This window comes from Prosopis cineraria, unplaced genomic scaffold (assembly GCF_029017545.1).
Source record: "Prosopis cineraria cultivar Desert tree isolate PC_DT_omini unplaced genomic scaffold, ASM2901754v1 PC1, whole genome shotgun sequence".
NCBI classification, from domain to species: domain Eukaryota; kingdom Viridiplantae; phylum Streptophyta; class Magnoliopsida; order Fabales; family Fabaceae; genus Prosopis; species Prosopis cineraria.
The window spans coordinates 11,900,738-11,923,062 of record NW_026555332.1 but is presented as its reverse complement, the minus strand read 5'-3'; the positions used below and the strand labels follow the sequence as shown (position 1 = coordinate 11,923,062).

The following is a 22,325-nucleotide window of genomic DNA, read 5'->3' as shown; positions in this document are numbered from 1 at the left end:
TAAATCCAAGAAACTTATTATTGATAAAATAATAATCCCCATATATTTCAAACTTCAAAGCCATACCAACACAAATTCAATAACATAATCCAATTACATACTAACAATATAACATTGAAATCTAATACAAATTAAACCAAACAACATAGGGTTATCCATATTCAAAGTGATTCGTGCACAACACGATACTTTCATACGATCAAAATTTGTAGAATTACAATAACATTTAGCAACCAAAACAAAATGATTGAATAATAAATATTATTTAAGAACAATGAAAAGAGGAGACTAGCATAACTGTGGAAGAAACCCGACTGAGATGACACTAAAGGCTGGAAGAAACTCAAAGCCAAAGAGCAAGGGCCATGAGCAAGACTATGATACTGAAGACTGGAAGAAACTTGAAGCTAAAGAGCATGATCCATGAGCACAATTGCGATACCAATAAGATCAAGGAACACTAAAACATAGCACACGATGCCAATGAGATTGAGTGACACTAGAATAGACATAAGTTTGACACTGATGAGCCCAAATGTGACGGTCGAATACTCAAATGAGATGAAGATGAGGGCATAGGGTTGGATATTAGCTGTAGGAGGTTTGGTTTTAGGGCTGAATTTGTGTGAGTTTTCCATTTGTTATCCCATTTGAAATTTAGGGAAAGAAAAAGAATTAAAAGGAAATCGTCTGAACTATCGGTTCTCTTAATTTTGCCTAATTCACCTCCAATTCAAATGGTTTAGAGGAAGTTCCCTCTGCCTCCATTTTTTACCACTTTTGGACTAACTACCTTGCTGATTCTCAGTTGAACTAATTGAACCGGCCAATCCAGTCCGATTCTAATAACGTTGAGTAACATACATGGAGTAGGTATTTGCATTTTCAAATTTTGAGTAATCAAATACACTTTTTGTAAATGAAATAAACACAACTTACAAAGTGGTAGTAAAAATAGTACAATTAGTCAACTATGAGAAGCAAAAAAAAATATAACTAAAGTCTACACTAAATTTATCAAATTACATAATTTTATAAGTTCAAAAAAAAAACACAAGTAAACAACAAAAAATCACATGTACATAACTCATAATTCCCTGCACACGTTCTTAGTTATTTAAGACTACATTTAGACTGTTAATATTAGATTTCAATAATTTAAGTTTCATTCATTTATTAGATTTGAATAATTTAAGTTTCATTCATTTTTCTAATCTTGACCATTTAAATTTAATTAGAGGTCGTATGGACGCGTACTAGGGCGAGGGATTCCCCATCATGGATTTTTCGAGACATCCTAAGATTCCGATAATATTCATAAGAGAAAGGAATAAAGAGACGAGGATGATGATCAGAGTCCACAAGCTCCTCAGGTGCTTCTATGTCTCCCTTCTTTGGTCCCAACAAGAATGAAGCTATTGACACTCTCACATTTGCTTCCTTGCACATTACTCTGTGTTTTACTGTCACAAACCTTCCATTGCTCCATACCTACACACACACGTCCCTACTTTACATAGATTTACATAGAGTCTGCAAAATGAGTTGTATTATTCACTTCATAATTTGTAACTAACAAAATTTGTTTACACACATAGGTACATGAAACTTGATTCTCTTAATTTGCAACCCCCTCAATTTGTTTTAATTTTTAAATTATAGTTTCACTTATCATTTTGATAGACATGCAGTTCGATTAAAATAAGAAATAAATAAATATTGCATTCCATAGATTTAGGAAGGGGAAAGAAAACTAACAATTTAAATTTGTAATCTAAATAAAATAAGGGGGCATAGATTTTGCAACCCCTTATTTAGGAAGGAAAGAATAGAGTAACAATTTAGATCAATCAACTATTACCATTCAAGCAGGCTTGTGAAAATTATTCATATTTTCAATAATTTTAATTTGGAAGAACTTCCACTAATAACAAAGGGGAAATCACAATTAAGGACTTGGAAAAATAAGCAAAAATAATTGAGGAGCACAAAATCCTGAAATTAAATCAAAGGACAATGGTTCCTTTCTGGAGTTTAAAAATAATATGACTAAAAGACCTTTCACACTAACTAATTGTGAATCTCAAAAAGGGGTGTTTTACTCAAAAGATTATTTTTAAAAATATAAAAAAGGGCCATGGTCCTTAAGTTCAATTTCACAATATTATGATCCTTAATTGTTATTACTAGTTTTCTAAGGTCCTTAATTGTAGTTTTTCCAATAACCAAATGCCCAAACAAACTTGTTGATGACTTAGGATTGTCGGCCAAGAGATAAAACTTACATGGGCAATATCACCAAGAATGGTGAAGAGGCTTCCGGGGCAAGGCGGGACATCAACAAGGAAACCAGACTGATTGTTCATCACCTGAAGCCCTCCAACATTTTCATCATCTTGCAAAATGGTGATGAAGCCTGTGTCTGTGTGGATGTACACACCACACGACCCTACCGTTTCTGGTGTAAAACTATACTTGTTCATCCTGGAATACCATGCCCATTCCTTGAAATATCCATCTGCTTCTTCCAAGCCCAAACTCTCTGCCATCTTTTCTGACACATCCATCAACAACTCATGAATTGCTTTCCCATAAGACTCTATCACTTTCCTGCATGCCACACATCACATATATATACACATCAAATAAACCCACCTTTTTGTTCTTGGAGATTGGATTCAGAAAGAGTCAATAACAATATTGAATGATCAACAGCATGCTTAGTAGACCTAATAGGTTACGAGGGTAGTTTACTTTCTGCTTGTGCCTTGTAATACACATAACTATGGGTACGCCGTGGTATTCTCCATCTTTATTTTCTTTGGCGTACAAATGGAGAATTTTATTCCTCAAAAAATAGCTAAACAGCACTTGGTTTTATATCAAAAGAGAACGAGGTTGTTGGTGAAGTATACAAGAACAATAGAAACAAAAGGGCAAAGGGCGAGGCATCTAATCGAGAGCAGAAAGCTTACGTTTGATGAGGAGAAGCATCTAATCGAGAGCAGAAATCTTGAACGGCGTGAGAAGAAACCATGTCGTAGAGTCCCAAGCTTTCGTAGAAAGGATTCTCAGAACTTGGAGGAACATAGCCAGTTGCTTTCATAACTTGTTCGGTGTTTCGCATCTTGATCTCTACAGGAAGGTCAAGCAGAGATCTCGCAACCTTCTTCATCTCCGCCATGAGACTTGAATCAATCCGATGGTTCGTCAATCTGAAGCATCCCCACTCCTCGCACGCCTCTCTCAGCTTCTTCTTGAGATTTTCTCCAGACTCTTGCAGATCGATCACTGGCACGATGCTCATTTTCCCCATTCTTCCCTGCCTGTCTGGATTTCTTGTGGCTGTACTCTGCATATATAGCAATGAAGAAAGTCCGATCCAGCCACCCATCACTTATTGCTGTCTCTGTTTTTCTTTAGTGCCCGACTTTTGTCATGTGATTGGTTGTGAGTTTGTAATTTTTTTTTTTTTGGAAAAATTATCCTATTCTTTTTAACCCTAAGTTATTGAACTTTAACTTACAATAATTTAACTTTGATAATTTTAAGTATATTAATTACTGTCATTAATTCTTTTGGAGGCAGACCAATAGGAAATATCTCCTCTATTCTTAGTGTAGTGATACAGTACTAGTGCAAGAGCACTTACTTCTCTTTAAGAAAGATAGAAGGATTCACAGTTGTGAAAAAGGCTTTATTCAAATTTACTATGGTCTTGGTAATTTAAAATATTAATCTTTATATAAAAATAAAATCATAAAAATTAAAATTATGTTAAAATTTAGGAACTAATTTTAAATTGCTAAAATTTTAATTTGAAAAACATTATAAAGATTTAATCTTTCTAATTTTATTTCTAAAATATAAAAACTAATATTTAAAATGGTTAAAATTATTGGAATTGAGATGTATTGAATCAAAATTCAGAAACTAACTTACAACTAAGTTAAAACTTTAAAAATTGAGTTATAACAAGTTAAAAATTAAGAATTGAATTATAATTGAATCAAAACTATAAAATAAATGATTAATTTTTCTTTTAGAAAAATAGTAACCAAACCTCAATACCAAATTAATATTAGCCAATAACCAATTAAATTAAAAATTATAATTTAATCCCTTAATTCTTAACTGATATTAATTTGCGAGGTCACAAGACCAAATTATTCCTAAAAGTAAAAAAAAAAAGTCAACTCCCCACTATTGCCTATGCCAACCGCTAGACCCCTGTCAGCAGGGAAGTCAACAAAGCCCCTACCACAGTGGCCAGCCACCGAAACTCCAATGCTAACAACATTTTTATTCAATGAATATTTAACGTGTGCACTTGGATAGATGAGACAATCAATTCTAAAAGACCAAAATTAGGAGTTTGTAAAAATATATCAAAACACTTGTATTATATGACAAAATTAATTGTGAACAAAAAATATTGTTTCTTTACAAATATCCAAACACTCCTATTCATGTAAAAACCAATTATAAACCTAAAACTATTATTTATAAAATAGAGTTTATACGTTTTTGAATAAATTTTTTTAAAAAGTATAATTTAAAAGTTGGTTTGAAAAGTAGGTAATGATGACTTTTGAGATAACTATAATTCTGTGTTCATAATTGATTTTGACATATATAAAGGTGTTTGAATAATTTTTTTTTAAAACAAAATCATAGTTTTGAGCTTAAAATTAATTTTAGCATGTATGATAGAGATATTGTTTATGTATATATACATAAAAAAAAATATATATATATATATATAGGGTTAGGTTTTTGTTGTTTTGTTGCTTTTTTTTGGTTTTGGGATTCTTTTATTATTATTTTTTTTTGGATTTTTTTTTTTGGGTGTTTTTCTTGTTCGCTTTATTTGCGATTTTGATGAGCCTCTTTGTTAGACTTGGCATGAAGCCCAAAAAGCCCTTTTCACCGCCACTTTTCAGGTCCAAAACCCCACTCCTCTTACCCTTGGGCCCAGAAGCTTTCCCTCCACTTCTGTAGCCCAAAAAACTAATTGCCTGGTAAACTCTTGCAAGAATCTAACATTCCTAAATTTCTTGAGCAAACCTTTCACCTCTCAGGATGATTTCTTGCATGCAAGAAGAATAAAGATAAGTTATTTCATAAGATTAGCAATTCAATTTTTTTTTTTTTTTGAATGGGGAAGAGTTACAGAGTCGAACCTGGCAAGTTAAGAAATCATAAGAGTCATCATTTTTTCACAAATGATTGTCATCACTCTGTTCTCTACTAGATCTCCATGTATGGAGAAGAGTCACAGCACTGCAATTTTTTTTCTTTTTGAATGGAGAAGAGTTGCAGCATTGCAACAAAAGAGAGGATTTTGCTTCACTTCATCTTTATTGATTGCTTTAACTTCATATTCTTATAGCTATAGGACAAATTCTGGGGTCTCTCCATCATCAATGAACATCTTTGTCATCAACAAAATAGATTCTTCTTACAAATATTTCAAGTCTTTAACCAGATTAACACCTGTCATTTTGTCAAGTGTTTCTTTTTAATTTTATCTTTCTATGTAATTGTGATATTGTATGGACTTTATTTTGATCTTTTCACTACTATAGAAATGAGATTTGGTAAGATGCATTTTATAACAATTAAAAATGAAACGCCACTAAAACGAAAGTCGAGGTACATTAAGTGATGTATTTTTATAAAATGTCACTGCTTATCAATTATTTTTTATTTACAATTTTAATAAAATAACAAGAGGTGGCCTTATCTTCACAAAATGCCAAAGGTTATTGTTGCTGTACAATTTCGTGGCATTTCAAAATAAAATACCACCTAATAATTATGATAATAGAACCAAAAAAATAATTTTATTTATTATAATTATTATAATTAATATTATACTTATTAATATGAATATTATAATTTAATTTTATTCTTATTATTTTACTTATTTTTATTATTGATATAATTATTTTTATCAATTAATAAAAAAATTTAATTATATTTAATTAAGAATGATTTATATTATAAATATAATAATTACTACAATATTATTATTAATTTTAGTGTTAATTATAATATAAATTAATTCATTAATTAATAATCGTTATTAATATATCACAATAATTTAAATCTAAAAATATAAAATTATAAATATATTTTTCCAACAATCATTTATTAATAAATATAATATTTAATAAATATTTTATTTCATTAATTTTAGGTGACGCTTCCTACATGAGGAAACACCACCCAAGAGTTTTAATTTATTTTTATCTCATAGTTAATTATTTCATTTAATTATTTTTAATAAATATAGTATTTAATTTTATTGATGTTAGGTGGCGTTTCCCATTTAAGAAAATATCTCCCAATAGTTTTCATTTATTTTTTTAATGATAGATTATTTTTAATAACTATTTTATAATAAATATAATATTTAATAAATATTTTATTTTATTAATCTTAGGTGTCCTTTACTGCATGAGGAAACGCCATGTAATGGTTTTAATTTATTTTTTTATAGTTAATTATTTTATTTAATGATATATTATTTTCAATAATTATTTTGTAATGAATATAATATTTAATAAATATATTATTTAATTAAAATTATGCAGGAAATGTCACTTAATAGTTTTCATTTATTTTATATAAAAATATATATTTTTATTAATTATTTTATAATAAATATAATATTTAATAAATATTTTATTTAATTAATCTTATGTGGTGTTTCCTGCATGAGGTAACACCACTTAATGGTTTTAATTTATTTTATTTAATGATATATTATTTTCAATAAAACATTTAATAAATATTTTATTTAAGAGTTACAAAGTCGAACTTGGCAGGTTAAGAAATCATAGAGTCATCATGCTTTTGCAAATGATTGTCATCGCTTTGTTCTCTACTAGATCTTCATGTATGGAGAAGAGTTACACCATTACAACAAAAGAGATGATTTCACTTCACTTCATCTCCATTGCTTGCTTTAACTTGATGTTCTTATATCTATAGGATAAATATCAGGGTCACTCTATTATCAGTGAAGATCTTTGTTATCAATTAAATACATTTTCCTCGCTTAAATTCGATGTCTTTAACTACTATGATTAACACCTATCATTTTGTCAAGTGTTTCTTTTAAATTTTCTCTTTTAATTTTACCTTTTTTATGTAGCTATGGTATTGTATGGACTTTATTTTAATCCTTTAATGAAAAAAGAGTTCAACTATGGCTTTGTTTCATGCCTACTCTTCCCTCGTTGCATTATCCTGTTAACCTATATGAACAGTTTTTATGAATTCACAACACATTTTCATTGTGATTTGTATTATTTGTTAACAAAGTATTAGCAGTCCCCAATCTAAGTACTCCTCTAGTCCCCCTTCACTTCAGAAGCAGACCAAGGAGCTCCCTGGAGGGTTTCTTGAACAATCAATCCACAGCAATGGCAAATAAGAAAAGCATCCTTAATTGAGTTTTTCTGATTATCGTTTTAATATTTTTGTTTGTATGTTAATGTATGATATATGTAGAATGTATATTTACTAAAATTTTGTCAGTTTAATTTTTTAAATTTTTTGTTCCTCTCTCCTTTTAGATTCTTCTCCAGATTCTTTGATCATTTTTTACCTTCACATTATTCTCTCTCTTTTAGATTCTTTTGTTTTCATTGATCTTCTGATTCTATTTTTTTTAAAAAAAATTGCTTGTTCTTTATCTTCCTATTCTTCGAAGCTTCACATAATTTATATATCATATGGCCTTTTTTGTTAGGTAATGGAATGATCTTTTAATTATATTACATATATCCTTTTTAAAAATGAGATACCGCAGTGATTTATTTATTTCTAATTTTTTTTAAAAAAAATTCATTTATTGAAGATCTATATATTGTTGAAAATATGTAGTTAAATTTATGAAACATATTTTAACAGACATTGGTTAAAAGGCTCCCGTGAAGATATATATGAAAAAGAAACAATTGGGTTGTTTGGGCCAAAGCCCAAAAAGAAAGTGGATCAGAACAAATTGTCACTCGCACAAAGCCAGAAACTCAATAAAATTTCTCTCACAATATTTACCCAATTTTTTTTCCCTCAAAATTTACTAAAAAAGGTGTCTAAAAAAAAAAGATATAACAGCATGCTTGGTATGTTGGAAAATTTTTGAAGGAAGGGAAAGCAGAATGGAATATAGAAACATACTCCTTTCTTCCGTTAAAAAGTATAAGGTATTTTTAATCGAATCTCACCCCTAATAAAGTAATTACCTACTTTTAAACTCACCATATCTTTTCATATTTACTTCTATTAAATATCCTATAATAAATATAAAGTCATTATCAATAGGGGCACTTTAAAAAAAATGATTACATCTCGAAATACTAAAAATGTCTTGCATTTTTTAATATTCAATTCATCAAAAAATACTTTACATTTTTAAATGAAAAGAGTAAATAATGGAAATAGATAAATATAGAAAGACAAAAAATATCCCAAGTCATAAGTACCAATCACAGAGTACTAAAAAGAAAGGAATATTGTCTGAGATAAGTTGATGTTCAGTTATGAGTTGATAATAATATGTTAAAATGAGCGGAACGAATCTGATTTTTAAATAGTTAAATATAGTTAAAGACAAATAAAAATAATACATTAAATTTAAAAGACATATATCTGATAAACACTTCTTTATTTTATATATATAACTTCATAAAAAATTCATCCAACCCTAACATTGAAATTAATTAGAAATTTTTTATTTGCCATAAGTTGTGAATTATGGATACTTATTAAATATTTTTTTGATTAAATAACAGTTTAACCCTCAAATCATAGATCCAAGAATATTTGCAATCTTAAACTCATTTTTGCACAATAATACTTTTTAAATTTTGAAAACAGTGCAATGTTGTCCTTATTATTGATAAAAGTTAATTTTAATTTTAGTTGATCAAAATATTTTAGAAAAAGATAAAAAATTACAGAAAATGATCAATAATAGAGTTAACTTTGATGGTGCAATGTTGATCTTTCTATGTTATTTTTTAGGCCTTTGTTTATAATTTTTGGATCCATTTCTATAATTTTCTTAGTGAACAAACTGTCAAAGTAAACTTTCATTAATGGTAGGAGTTACATTACATGATTTTTAAAAGTTTAGGAAACATATTATACACAAAATGAGTTTAGAATCACTTATTTCCTAGACTTATAATTTAGAAATCAAATTACCTTTTAATCTTATTTTTTTTAAATATACATATTAAATTAGCATACAAATATAATCATGTTAAAATAAGAATTACACAACATTATTGAACTTTTATAATATTACTTAATAAGAATTACGTGTAATATCAAATCTCAACATTAGAAAGTGAAACGAAACAATTTTTGAATCTTGAATAAGTAAATTAAAATAATTGCATAATCTAAAAACATAAAAAATAAATTTTATTATTGCAAACTAACATAAAATAATTTGACCACTCCTTTTTAAATAGAATTGAATTTCAAATAGTTAAATCTAATTCAATGAAAATAAAAAATATACAATTGATAACCGCTCCTTTATGCATGACCCACCACCCATGCAATTGGACAAGCCTTTAAAATTCACTTAAACTTTTTTATATATGAAAAAGAGATGCCGTATTTATTTATAATTTGTTTAATTTTTTTATTAAGTAAATATCTAAATATTTTGAAAATAGAATTAATGTATATTTTTGGCCTTAAAATATTCATAAAAGAGCACCCAATACTCTAAACTATTATGCAAAATAATTTTATTATAGTGTAGCATTTTTGCTATTGCTGGTAAATTCTATAGCAGTGGCCATTAATTTTGAACTAGTTTGATCCAAAATGCCATGTATCATGTCATGTGGATCCTAAAATGCCATGTGACATGCCCTGTGACCCCCATCAATTCCCCTTTTTTCACCTCCTTCAATTTCTCTCTGCCAAACCTATCTTCTTCCTATGAATCTTCTCTTTCCTCTCTTCTCCATTGCTAATGGATTCCGATCACACCCATTGCCATGGTCATTCGCACCAACAGCACTTTCCTCCATGAATCCCACAAAGTTGAGGAGATTAGCCACTCTATTTCCTTTTCTAAAATAATAATTTAGGACATTTGGTGCTCCTTCGTGAATATCATAAAGGCAAAAATGTACTTTAGCTTTGAAAACATGTAGTTAAATTTATGTAAAGTATTTTCATAGATGTTGGTTAAAAGGGTCAAGTGAAAAAAGATTAGGTTGTTTGGGCAGGGTCAAAAACACAAAATGAACCAAAACATGTTGTCACTCAAAAAACTAAAAAGACAAGAGTTTAAACTTTCTCCCACAATTTACCCAAAAAAAATCTCTCACCCATAAAAAAAAAAAAGAAAGAAAAAGAAATAATAGCATGCACTAAATATCCATATTAATAAGTATCAATCACCCAAGTGTTGTCTGAGATATTTAGACTGGGCTAAGATAATCTTTGTGGACAACATGCATTTTCATATAAATAGAATAGAATTGAATTAGCCACTCTATTTCTTTTTCCAAAATAATAATTTAAGACATTTGGTGTTCCTTCGTGAATATCATAAAGGCAAAAATGTACCTTAGCTTTGAAAATATGTAGTTAAATTTATGTAAAGTTTTTTAATAGATATTGGTTAAAAGGGTCACGTGAAAAAAGAAGATTAGGTTGTTTGGGCCAGGGTCAAAAATACAAAATGAACCAAAACATGTTGTCACTCAAAAAACTAAAAAGATAAGAGTTTAAACTTTCTCCCACAATTTACCCAAAAAAAATCTCTCACCCAAAAAAAACAAAAGAAAGAAAAAGAAATAATAGCATGCACTAAACATCCCTATTAATAAGTATCAATCACCCAAGTGTTGTCTGAGATATTTAGGCTGGGTTAAGATAATCTTTGCGGACAACATGCATTTTCATATAAGTAGAATAGAATTGAATTTTTTTCAGTGTTCAGTCCCATCATGTCTTGAAAGTCTTTCCATATTGTTTGGAATTGAGATAAGACCAAATCAAGAAATCTCGATAAAGAAGATAAAAAGGGAGGAGAGAGAATGAGTAAGAATTAAGCAACTAATATACATGGAGATATTTGCATTTTTAAATTTTGAGTAATCAAATACACTTTTTTACATGAAACAAACACAACTTACAAAGTGGTAATAAAAATAGCACAACTAGTCAACTACAAGAAACAAAAAATACAACTGAAGTGTACACCACATTTATCAAATTATACAATTTTGTAAGTTCAAAACAAGTAAACAACAAAAAAATCACATGCACACAACTTATATAATTCCCTGCACCTTCTTAGTGATATAAGACTACATTTAGACCGATAATATTACATTTAGATAATTAAGTTACATGAATTTTTCTAATCTTGACCGTCTAAATTTAATCAAAGGTTGTAGGGCTGCGTACTTGGGAAAGGGTTTCTTCAGCATGGAATTTCTGGGACATCCTAAGATTCCTGTAATGTTGATAAGAAAAAGGAAGAAAGAGACGAGGATGATGATCAGAGTCCACAAGCTCCTTGGGTGCTTCTATGTCTCCCTCCTTTGGTCCCAACAAGAATGAAGCTATTGAAACTCTCACGCTTGCTTCCTTGCACTCTACTCCATGTTTCGCTGTAGCAAACCTTCCATTGCTCCATACCTACACCCATCAAGTCACTACTTTACATTTATCTACTTAGAGTATGAAAAATAGTCGTATTATTAGCTTCATAATTTGTAACTAAAAAAATATGTTCACACACATAGATACATGAATTTGATCCTCTTAAGTTGCAATTCCCTCAAATTGTTTCAATTTTAAATTATAGTTTAATTTGTCATTTTGGTATATATGTAATTCAATTAAAATAAGAAATATATAGATATTCATTCCCCAGATTTATGAAGGGAAAGAAGAATAAAAATTTAAATTTATAATCTAAATAAAATAAGGGGTTTTGTGGGGGCATAGATTTTGCATCCCTGGAGTAAGGAAGGAAAGAACAGAGTAACAATTTAGATCAATCAACTATTAACATTCAAGCAAGCTTGTAAAAATTATTCATACTTTCAATAATTTTAACAAAGGGGAAATCACAATTAAGGACTTGAAAAAAATAAGAAATAATAATTAAGGACCACAAAATCTTGAAATTAAATCTAAAGACAATGGTCCTTTTTGGAGTTTAAAAAAATATTTTGACTAAAAGGCTCTTCACACTAACTAATTGTGCACCTCAAAGAGGAGTATTTTACTCAAAAGGTTAGTTTTTTAAACTATAAAAAAGGACCATGGTCCTTAAATTCAATTTCACAATTTTATGATCCCCAATTGTGATTATTAGTTTTCTAAGGTCCTTAATTGTAGTTTTTCCAATAACCAAATGGCCAAACAAGCTTGTTGATGACTTAGGATTGAAGGCCAAGAGATGCAACTTACATGAGCAATATCACCGAGAACGGCAAAGAAGCTCCCTGGGCAAGGAGGGACATCAACAAGGGAACCAGATTTATTGTTCATCACTTGAAGCCTAACATTTTCATCATCTTGTAGAATAGTGATGAAGCTTGGGTCTATGTGCATTGGCACACCAGACAACCCTATCGTTTCTGGTGTGAAACTGTACTTATTAATTCTGAAATGACATGCCCATTCCTTAAAGTATCCATCTGCTTCTTCTTCCAAACCCAAACTCTCTGCCATCTTTTTTGATACATCCATCAACAACACATGAATTGCTTTTCCATATGCCTCTATCACTTTCCTGCATGCCACACATCACATATATATACACCTCAAATAAAACCACTTTTTTGTTCTTGGAAATTCGATTCAGTAAGAGTCAATAACAATATTGAAAAATCAATAACATGCTTAGCAGACCTAATAGGTAATTTTGGTAGTTTACTTTCCGCTCGTGCCTTATAATACACAAAACTATAGGTATGCCGTGGTATTCCCTATCTTTCTTTTTTGAGTAAAAATGAAGAATTTCATTCCTCAAAAAATAACTAAACAGCACATGGTCTTATATCAAAAAAGAAAGCTTACATTTGGTGAGGAGAAGCATCTAATTGAGAGCAGAAAGCTTGAACAGCGTGAGAAGAAACCATGTCGTAGAGTCCCAAGCTCTCGAAGAAAGGATTCTCAGAATTTGGAGGAATATAGCCTCTTGCTTTACCAACTTGTTCGGTGTTTCGCATCTTGATCTCTACAGGAAGGTCAAGCAGAGATCTCGCAACCACCTTCATCTCCGCCATGAGACTTGAATCAATACGATGGTTCGTCAATATGAAGCATCCCCACTCCTCGCACGCCTCTCTCAGCTTCTTCTTGAGATTATCTCCAGACTCTTTCAGATCGATCACTGGCACAGCGCTCATCTTCGCCATTCTTCCCTGTCTGTCTGGATTTCTTGTGGCTGTACTGTGCAGGTATAACCATCAAGAATCGTTTGGTAAAAATTAAGCTTTTGGTTGATTGGTTCTATACTTTTTATCTCGAACTTTGACTTATGGTAACTTAATCTTGGTAGTTCTAACATGGATATAAATCACAGCCATTAATTCTGCTGGAGGCGGGGCAATACGAAATCTCTCGTCTGTTCCGTCCTCGGTAAGTGAGATACTTTTGCTTGCTTTCTTGCTTTCTAATTCTGAACAGTGGACTCCAACTTTTTCTTTTTCTTCTTCGATTTTTCTCCTATTTGACTTTTCTTGATGTGCACCTTACACGTGATGTTTGTGCAATTTGATATACTCTATGCTTTTTCTCCTATGATTTTTCTTCCATTTGATATACTTTATTCTTTCTCTCCTTTGATTTTTCTCCTATCCGATTATTATTACGTCTATCATTGATACAACTTATCTGATTATTTTGTGATTTCCGTGCTTTGTTCATGGATAATGCCAAACATGTAGTACATAAAAAATCTATTGATTATTCTTTTCTGGTTCTTTTCTGACTGTGCTTGTTATTTATTCATGAAACTGAATCTTTTGTTCTTATTTGTGATAATTGTGGCTTAATTATTTATCAATTTGCATTATGCTTTTTGATTATTTTATTAGATGGGCAAGGAATTAAATCTAACATGATGTCTGCTACATACAGAAGTTCTTAATCCACCAGAGGCAAGATCAGAGAGTAGATAAACAGATTCTCCATATCGTCCTCTATGAAATGGAGATTTTTAGCTATCGTCAATAATGTGTGTATTTGGATAGATGAGACAATCAATTCTAAAATAGCCAAATCAAGAGTTTGAGAAAATATATCAAAACACTAGTATTATATGACAAAATTAATTATAAACAAAAAATATCATTTTCTTACAAATATACAAACAGCCCTATACATGCCAAATTTAATTATGAGCCTAAAAATATTATTTATAAAATGGAGTTTATATGTTTTTGAATAAATTTTTTAAAAAATAAAATTTAAAAAGTTGGTCTGAAAAACAAGTAATAGTAACTTTGAGATAGTTATATTTTTGTATTCATAATTGATTTTAATATATATATATATATATATATAGGAGTGCTTGAATAATTTTTTTTTAAATCATAGTTCTGAGCTTATAATTCAGAAATCATAGAGTCATCCTTTTTTCACAAATGATTGTCATCGCTTTGTTCTCTATTGTATCTACATGCATGGAGATGAGTTACAGCATTGCAATTTTTTTTTTTTTTGAGGCAATGAGATGAGTTACAGCATTGCGACAAAAAGAGAGGATTTCGCTTCACTTCTCCTTTATTGCTTGTTTTAACTTGATGTTCTTATAGCTATAGGATAAATACAGAGGTCACTCTATCATCAATGAAGATCTTTATTGTCAACAAGATAGATTCTCCTCACCAAAACTTGAAGTCTTTTTAATACTTATCATTTTGTCAAGTGTTTCTTTTTAATTTTCTTTTTTAATTTTACTTTTTTATGTAACTGTGATAGTGTACGGACTTTATTTTTATCCTTTAATTTAAAAAAAAAAAAAGTTCAACTATAGCTTTGTTTTATGCCAACCCTTATCTCGTTCCATCATTATGTTAATCTATATGAACAGTTTTTATGAATTCACAAGTCACAAAACATTTGCATTGTATATCATTTTAATAATTTTTTTTATTTTAAGGTATGATATATTTAGAATGTATATTTACTGAACTTTTCTTGGTTTAATTTTTTTAATTTTTTGTTCCTCTCCCCTTTTAGATTCATCTCCAGATTCCTTGATCATTTTTTAGCTTCACATTATTCTCCCTCTTTTAGATTCTTGAGTTTTCATTGATCTTGTGATTCTTTTTTTTTAAAAAAAAATTGTTTGTTCTTTATCTTCCTATTCTGATAAACTTCACGTAATTTATGTATTATTCGGACTGATGCAAGTTTGTTCACTTTTTTTTATATTCTTTGGAGTGATGCATTGGGCAACCATGGCCCATCACCCATACAATTGGAATGGCCTTTTTTTTTTTTTGTCCTTAACTTTTTTGGGTAATCGAATGACCTTTTAATTATATTACATATATCTTTTTAAAAAATGAGATACCGCATTTATTTATTTTTTATTTTTTTTTTAAAATTCTTTTGTTGAAGATTTATATATTTTGAAAATATGTACTTAAATTTATGAAACAAATTTTAACAGTAAAAGGCTAATGTGAAGATTAAAAAAAAGTCTAAGAATGGGTTGTTTCGGTCAAAGCCCAAAAACCAAAGTGGATCAAAACAAACTGTCACTTGCAGTAACTCAATAAAATTTCTCTCACAATTTTTACCCAAAAAAATATTTTTCCTCAATTTACTAAAAAATTTTTCTCACAAAAAGAAAAAGGACCGGGGGGGGGACAACAGCATGCTTGGGATGTTGGAAATTTTTTGAAAGAATGGAACATAAAAATTGTTTACACCCAAATTTTAAATTTAGAGGCTCAAATTTAACTCAACTTAATTGATTTTAAAATAATTAAAAGAAAATATTTATGAAGTTTTAGTCACTAAATTATCTATACTCCACTCATAATGAATAACCACGATGGAAGAAACGATTCCTAAATTTAAGAAAACGGGCAATTATGGGGCTTGGATATCAAATCAGGATTATTTATAAATAGAGGAGCTCTCTCAACTATTATCATCAGCATCAATAAATTATTAGTCTCAAACTCCGCATCTGTTGCTTCATTTTATTTTTTCTTTTATCATGTAATTTTAGTTTTTATTTTTTTATTGTACGATCAGCATAACCCGCTACCTCTTTCTTTAATTAATGTATCTCTACTTTCTTACATCTATATTAATTTTCTTCACTTTACATTCTTACATCCAAGTAAATTGTGGTAGGGGAGCTTGGGTTCCCCACATTTGATTAAAAATCAGGTTCTTCCATCCTTTTGAGACTCCCACATCTCTAGTATGCCTCATGACATCTCTCTTTTATTTTTTCCCAACAGAAACATAAGTAATGGAAATAGATAAATATGGAAAGACAAAAATATCCCTAGTAATAAGTACCAAATTACCAATCACAAAGCACTAAAAACAAAAGAAATTTGGTCTGGGATAAGTTGATGTTCAGTTATATGAGTTGATAATAATATGTTCAAATGAGTGGATCGGATCTAAATTTTAATAGTTAAATATAGTTAAAGACAAATAAAAATAATACATTAAATTTAAAAGACATATATTTGGTAACCACTTGTTTATTTTGTATATATAACTTCATAAAAATTTCATCCAAGCCTAACATTAAAATTTAACTAGACATTTTTTTATCTGCTAGGAGTTACGAATTGTGGGCACTTATTATTATTTTTTTTTGTCTAAATAGAAATTTGACTTTTGAACCATAGATCCAAGAGTATTTACAACTTTAAACTCATTTTTGTGCAATAATATTTTTCAACTTTTAAAAACGGTACAATAATTTTGACTATAATTGATAAGAAAATAATAGAAAAAGATAAAAAATTACAAAAAAATTGTCAACAATAAATTTAACCTTGATGGCGCAATGTTGGTTCTTTTATTTTATTTTTTGAGCCCTTATTTATAATTTTTGGATCCATTTTTGTAATTTGCTTTGTTCTTTTTTATAATTTTCTTGGTCAACTAACTGTTAGGGTAAATTTTTGTTAATGGTAAGAATTACATTATATAGTTTTTAAAAATTGAGGGAAAATATTAGACATAAAATAAGTTTAAGATCACAGATGTTCCTAAATTTAAATTTAGGGATCAAATTATGCTTTAAATTTTTTAAATATACATATTAAATAAGTATACAGATACAGTCATGTTAAAATAAGAATTATACATAACATTATTGAACTTTTATAATATTACTTAACAAGAATTACATGTAATATCAAATATCAACATTCGAAAGTGAAACGAAACAATTTTTGAATCTTAATTAAGTATGCTCCTAGTTAAAGAAAATAAAATAATTACATAATCTAAAAAATAAATTTTATTATTGCAAACAAACATAAAATAATTTGACCACTCCTTTTTCAATAGACTTGAATTTCAAATAGTTAAATCTAATTCAATGAAAATAAAAAAAATATACAATTGATAACCACTGCTTTATGAATGACCCACAACCCATGCAATAGGATCAACCTTTTAAATTCACCTAAACTTTTTAGTGCATGAAAAAGAGATATCGTATTTATTTATAATTTGTTTAATTTTTTCCATTTATTGAATGTAAAGATAAATTAAAAATAAAATTAAAGTGTATTTTTATCCTTATAGTATACACAGAAGAGCACCTAATACTTTCAACTATTGTTCGAAGCATTTTTGTTTTTAAAGTGATTGCAGTGTAGCATTTTGCCATTGCCGTTAAATTCTCTAATGTTGGCCATTAATTTTGAATAAGTTTAAACCAAAATGCTACATGTTATGTCCTATGACCCCTATCAACTCCCCTTCCTTTGTCTCCTTCAATTTCTCTTTGCCAAAAACCTATCTTCTTCCTATGAATCTTCTCTTTTCTCTCTTCTCCACTGCTAATAGATTCTGATCACACATATTGCCATGGTCATTCGCACCAACAACAGTTCCCTCCATGAATCCCACAAAAGTTGAGGAGATTAGCCATGCTATTTCTTTTTTTAGAGTAATAATTTAAGGCACTTGATGCTCCTTTTTTAAATATTTTAAAGGCAAAAATGTACTTTATCATTAAAAACATGCAGTTAGATTTATGTAAAATATTTTAATAGATGTTTGTTGAAGGGCTCAGGTAAAAATTTAAAAAAAAAAGATTGGGTTGATTGGGCCAAGGCCCAATAAACAAAGTGGACGAAAAAGATATTATCACTCAAAAAACTCAAAAGACAAGAGTTTAAAATTACTCCGACAACTTACGAAAAAATAAAAATAATAAATGACAGCGTGCACTAAATATCTTTAGTACTTAGTTCCAATCACCCAAATGTTGTATAAGATACATAGGCTGGGTTAAAATAATCTTTAGGAACAACAAGCATTTCCATGTAAACAGAATGAAATTAAATTTTGGTCCCATGTTTGACCATGTCGTGCCTCAAAAATCTTCCTATTTTGTTTGGAATTGAGATGAGACCACACAGATCGAGAAATCCCAATAAAGAATAAGAAGAATTAAGCAACTAACATATATGGAGATATTTGCATTTTCAAATTTTAAGTAATCAAACAAACTGTTTTTACACGAAACAAACACAACTTACAAGGTGGTAATAAAAATAGCACAACTAGTCAACTACAAGGGAAAAAAAAAAAAGCCTAAAGTCTACACCACAATTATCAAATTATATAATTTCGTAAGTTCAAAATAGCACAAGTAAACAACAAAAAATCACACATACACAACTTATATAATTCACTTCACGTTCTAAGTGATTTAAGACTATGTTTAGACCGTTAATATTAGATTTAGATAATTAAGTTTCATTGATTTTTCTAATCTTGACTATCTAAATTTAATTAGAGGTCGTAGGGACACGTACTAGGGCGAGGGATTCTCCAGCATGGATTTTCTGAGACATCCTAAGATTCCTATAATATTCATAAGCAAAAGGAAGAAAGAGACGAGGATGATGATCAGAGTCCACAAGCTCCTCAGGTGCTTCTATGTTTCCCTCCTTTGACAAGAATGAAATCATTGACACTCTCACATTTGGATCCTTGCACTCTACTCCATGTTTCACTGTCGCAAACCTTCCATTGCTCCATACCTACACACATCAAGTCCTACTTTACATAGATTTACATAGAGTCTGAAAAATGAGCCGTTTTGTTCACTTCATAATTTGTAACTAACAAAAATTGTTTACACACATGTATACATGAAGTTTGATCCTCTTAAGTTGCAATCCCCTGAATTTGTTTCAATTTTAAATTATAGTTTGATTGAAGGCCAAGAGATGCAACTTAGATGAGCAATTTAAATTTATAAATCTATGTAAGGGAAAGAAACCTAACAATTTAAATTTATAATCTACATAAAATAAGGGATTTTTTTTTTTGGGCATAGATTTGGCATCCCCCAACAAAGAAAAGAACAGTAACAATTTGGATCAATCAACTATTAACATTCAATCAAACTTGTGAAAATTATTCATACTTTCAATGATTTTGGTTTCGAAGAACTTCTTCGGCCAATAACAAAGGGGAAATCATAATTAAAGACCTGAAAAAAAAAAAGAAATAATAATTGAGGACCATAAAATCTTGAAATTAAATCTAAGGACGAATGGTCCTTTTTTGGAGTTTAAAAATAATATTTTGACCAAAAGACCCTTCACACTAACTAATTGTACATCTCAAAAAGGGGTGTTTTACTCAAAATATTATTTTTTAAACTACAAAAAAGAACCATGGTCCTTAAATTCAATTTCACAATTCTATGATCCTCAATTGTTATTACTAGTTTTTTAAGGTCCTTAATTGTAGTTGTTCCTATAAACAAATGTCCAAACAAACTTGTTGAATGACTTAGGATTGAAGGCCAAGAGATGCAACTTACATGAGCAATATCACCAAGAATGACAAAGAAGCTTCCTGGGTGAGGAGGGACATCAACAAGAGAACCTGACTTATTGTTTATTACTTGAAGCCCTCCAACATTTTCATCATCTTGCAGAATAGTGACTAGACCTGGGTCTGTGTGGATTGGCACGCCACACGACCCTACCGTTTCTGGTGTGAAACTGTACTTGTTAATCCTGAAGTGACATGCCCATTCCTTGAAATATGCATCTACATTTTGCAAACCCAAACTCTCTGCCATCTTTTCTGATACATCTATCAACAACTCATGACTGGCTTTCCCATACGTCTCTATCACTTTCCTGCACGCCACACATCACATACATATACTTCAAATAAAACCTCTTTTTTGTTCTTGGAAATTGGATTCAGTAAGAGTCAATAACAATCTTGAAAGATCAATTACATGCTTGGTAGACCTAACAGGTAACTTTGGCAGTTTACTTTCTGCTTGTGCCTTCTAGTACACATAACTACGGCATGGGTATGCCGTGGTATTGCCCCCCTTTTTTCCCGAAAAAATGGGGAATTTCATTCCTTAAAAATAGCTAAACAGCACATGGTTTTACATCAAAAGAGAACTAATTGAGAGCAGAAAGCTTACGTTTGGTGAGGAGAAGCATCTAATTGCGAGCAGAAAGCTTGAACGGCGTGAGAAGAAACCATGTCGTAGAGTCCCAAGCTCTCGTGGAAAGGATTCTCAGAACTTGGAGGAATATAGCCAGTTGCTGTCCTAACTTGTTCGGTGTTTCGCATCTTGATCTCTACAGGAAGGTCAAGCAGAGATCTCGCAACCAACTTCATCTCCGCCATGAGACTTGAATCAAAACGATGGTTCGTCAATCTGAAACATCCCCACTCCTCGCACGCCTCTCTCAGCTTCTTCTTGAGATTATCTTCAGACTCTTGCAGATCGATCACTGGCACGACGCTCATCTTCGCCATTCTTCCCTGTCTGTCTGGATTTCTTGTGGCTGTACTCAACATATACGGCCATGAAGAATCGCTTGGTAAAAGTTAATCACTTGGTTCCATACTTTTTAACTCGAACTTTGACTTATGCTAACCTAATCTTGGTAGTTTTGACTCGGACATAGATCACAGCCATTAGTTCTGCTCGAGGCGGGGCAATAAGAAATCTGTCCTCTGTTCTTAGTGTAGTGACACTGATACACCACTATTGGAGAAGCGCTTACTTCTCTTTAAGAGGGAAGGATTCACCGCTGTGACTTGGTAAAATTTGGTTCCAATGTTTTAATTATATAAAATATTAATTCTTATATTTTAAAAATAAAGTTTTAAAAATTAAAATTATGTTTACATTTAAAATCTAATTTTGAATTAATAAAATTTTATTTTGGTAAAAAATATAAAGATTTAATTTTTGTAATCTTATTTTTTAAAATATATGCATTAATATTTAAAATAGTTAAAAATATAATAATTGAGTTATTCTGAGTCAAAATTTAAAAATTTAATTATAATTAAATTAAAATTTTAAAAAATAAAATGCAACAAGTTAAAATTTAAAAATTAAATTACAATTAAATTAAAACAGTAAAATTAGAGGGATCAAATGATAATTTTTTTTTTTTTGAAAAAACATGTCATGTTTCTGTTTTTTTTTTTAAAAAAAATACAAGAAGAAAGTGCGATGATAGGAGGACACATGAGTACCCCATGTTCAACGTTTCTCGACCTGATTTCTCTTTTAAAAAGGTTAAAAAAAAAGGGGGGGGGGGGGATGAAGGTCTTAGGGCAAAAATATGCTTTTTTTTAAACAGTAGCCAGAATTTTCCAGTAAAAAGGCACTAAAAAAGGGTGCCAATGACTTTTGGGAAAATCATTTTTAAGATTTCATATAACAAATCTAAATATAAAAAGAAGTATTATAAAACATAAAATTACTTTGAATTTTTCATGTCCAATAAACCGAGTGGTCAATTATTGTGAATAATTATTAGTAGAATATTTTCATTAACAACTATGCAATAACAATTAATAACTATCCACAGTAATTAACAATTTCAATAAAAAGACAATTTTAGAATAATTTTATAATTCCACAGGATTTTTTTCACATTTAAATTTCTTGTTATTCCTTTTAAAAACTTGTTTGAAATAGTTTGAAGCATCCCCTTAAATTGTGCTAAGCATGTAAGAGGAGCTATATTTACTATAATTGAGTTCTCAAGAACTTTTACCGCAGTTTTCTTAGCATGTTTAACACACACATA

General features: G+C 29.8%; 3 protein-coding genes across 4 annotated transcripts; all 3 read right to left on the bottom strand.

Moving 5' to 3' along the window:
- Window positions 1–87: 87 nt before the first annotated feature.
- On the bottom strand, window positions 88–3,372 carry LOC129294422 (2-oxoglutarate-dependent dioxygenase DAO-like). Its single transcript, XM_054932795.1, has 3 exons — window positions 2,976–3,372; window positions 2,286–2,610; window positions 88–1,491 (listed from the first exon to the last, which is right to left on the bottom strand). Exons 1-3 carry the CDS (start codon window positions 3,356–3,358, stop codon window positions 1,231–1,233), a joined length of 969 nt encoding a protein of 322 aa, XP_054788770.1. The 5' UTR covers window positions 3,359–3,372; the 3' UTR covers window positions 88–1,230.
- A 7,723-nt stretch (window positions 3,373–11,095) lies between these two features.
- On the bottom strand, window positions 11,096–13,689 carry LOC129293150 (2-oxoglutarate-dependent dioxygenase DAO-like). Its single transcript, XM_054930957.1, has 3 exons — window positions 13,084–13,689; window positions 12,472–12,796; window positions 11,096–11,691 (listed from the first exon to the last, which is right to left on the bottom strand). Exons 1-3 carry the CDS (start codon window positions 13,422–13,424, stop codon window positions 11,431–11,433), a joined length of 927 nt encoding a protein of 308 aa, XP_054786932.1. The 5' UTR covers window positions 13,425–13,689; the 3' UTR covers window positions 11,096–11,430.
- A 4,997-nt stretch (window positions 13,690–18,686) lies between these two features.
- LOC129322858 (2-oxoglutarate-dependent dioxygenase DAO-like) lies at window positions 18,687–21,504 on the bottom strand. Of its 2 annotated transcripts, none has more exons than XM_054969296.1 (4): window positions 21,156–21,479; window positions 20,693–21,062; window positions 20,066–20,390; window positions 18,687–19,274 (listed from the first exon to the last, which is right to left on the bottom strand). In XM_054969296.1, exons 1-4 carry the CDS (start codon window positions 21,181–21,183, stop codon window positions 19,020–19,022), a joined length of 978 nt encoding a protein of 325 aa, XP_054825271.1. In that variant the 5' UTR covers window positions 21,184–21,479; the 3' UTR covers window positions 18,687–19,019. The 2 variants fall into 2 exon arrangements, with proteins under 2 accessions (XP_054825271.1, XP_054825281.1); XM_054969306.1 differs by lacking the exon at window positions 18,687–19,274 and adding an exon at window positions 19,643–19,729 and having other exon boundaries at window positions 21,156–21,504.
- Window positions 21,505–22,325: the final 821 nt, after the last annotated feature.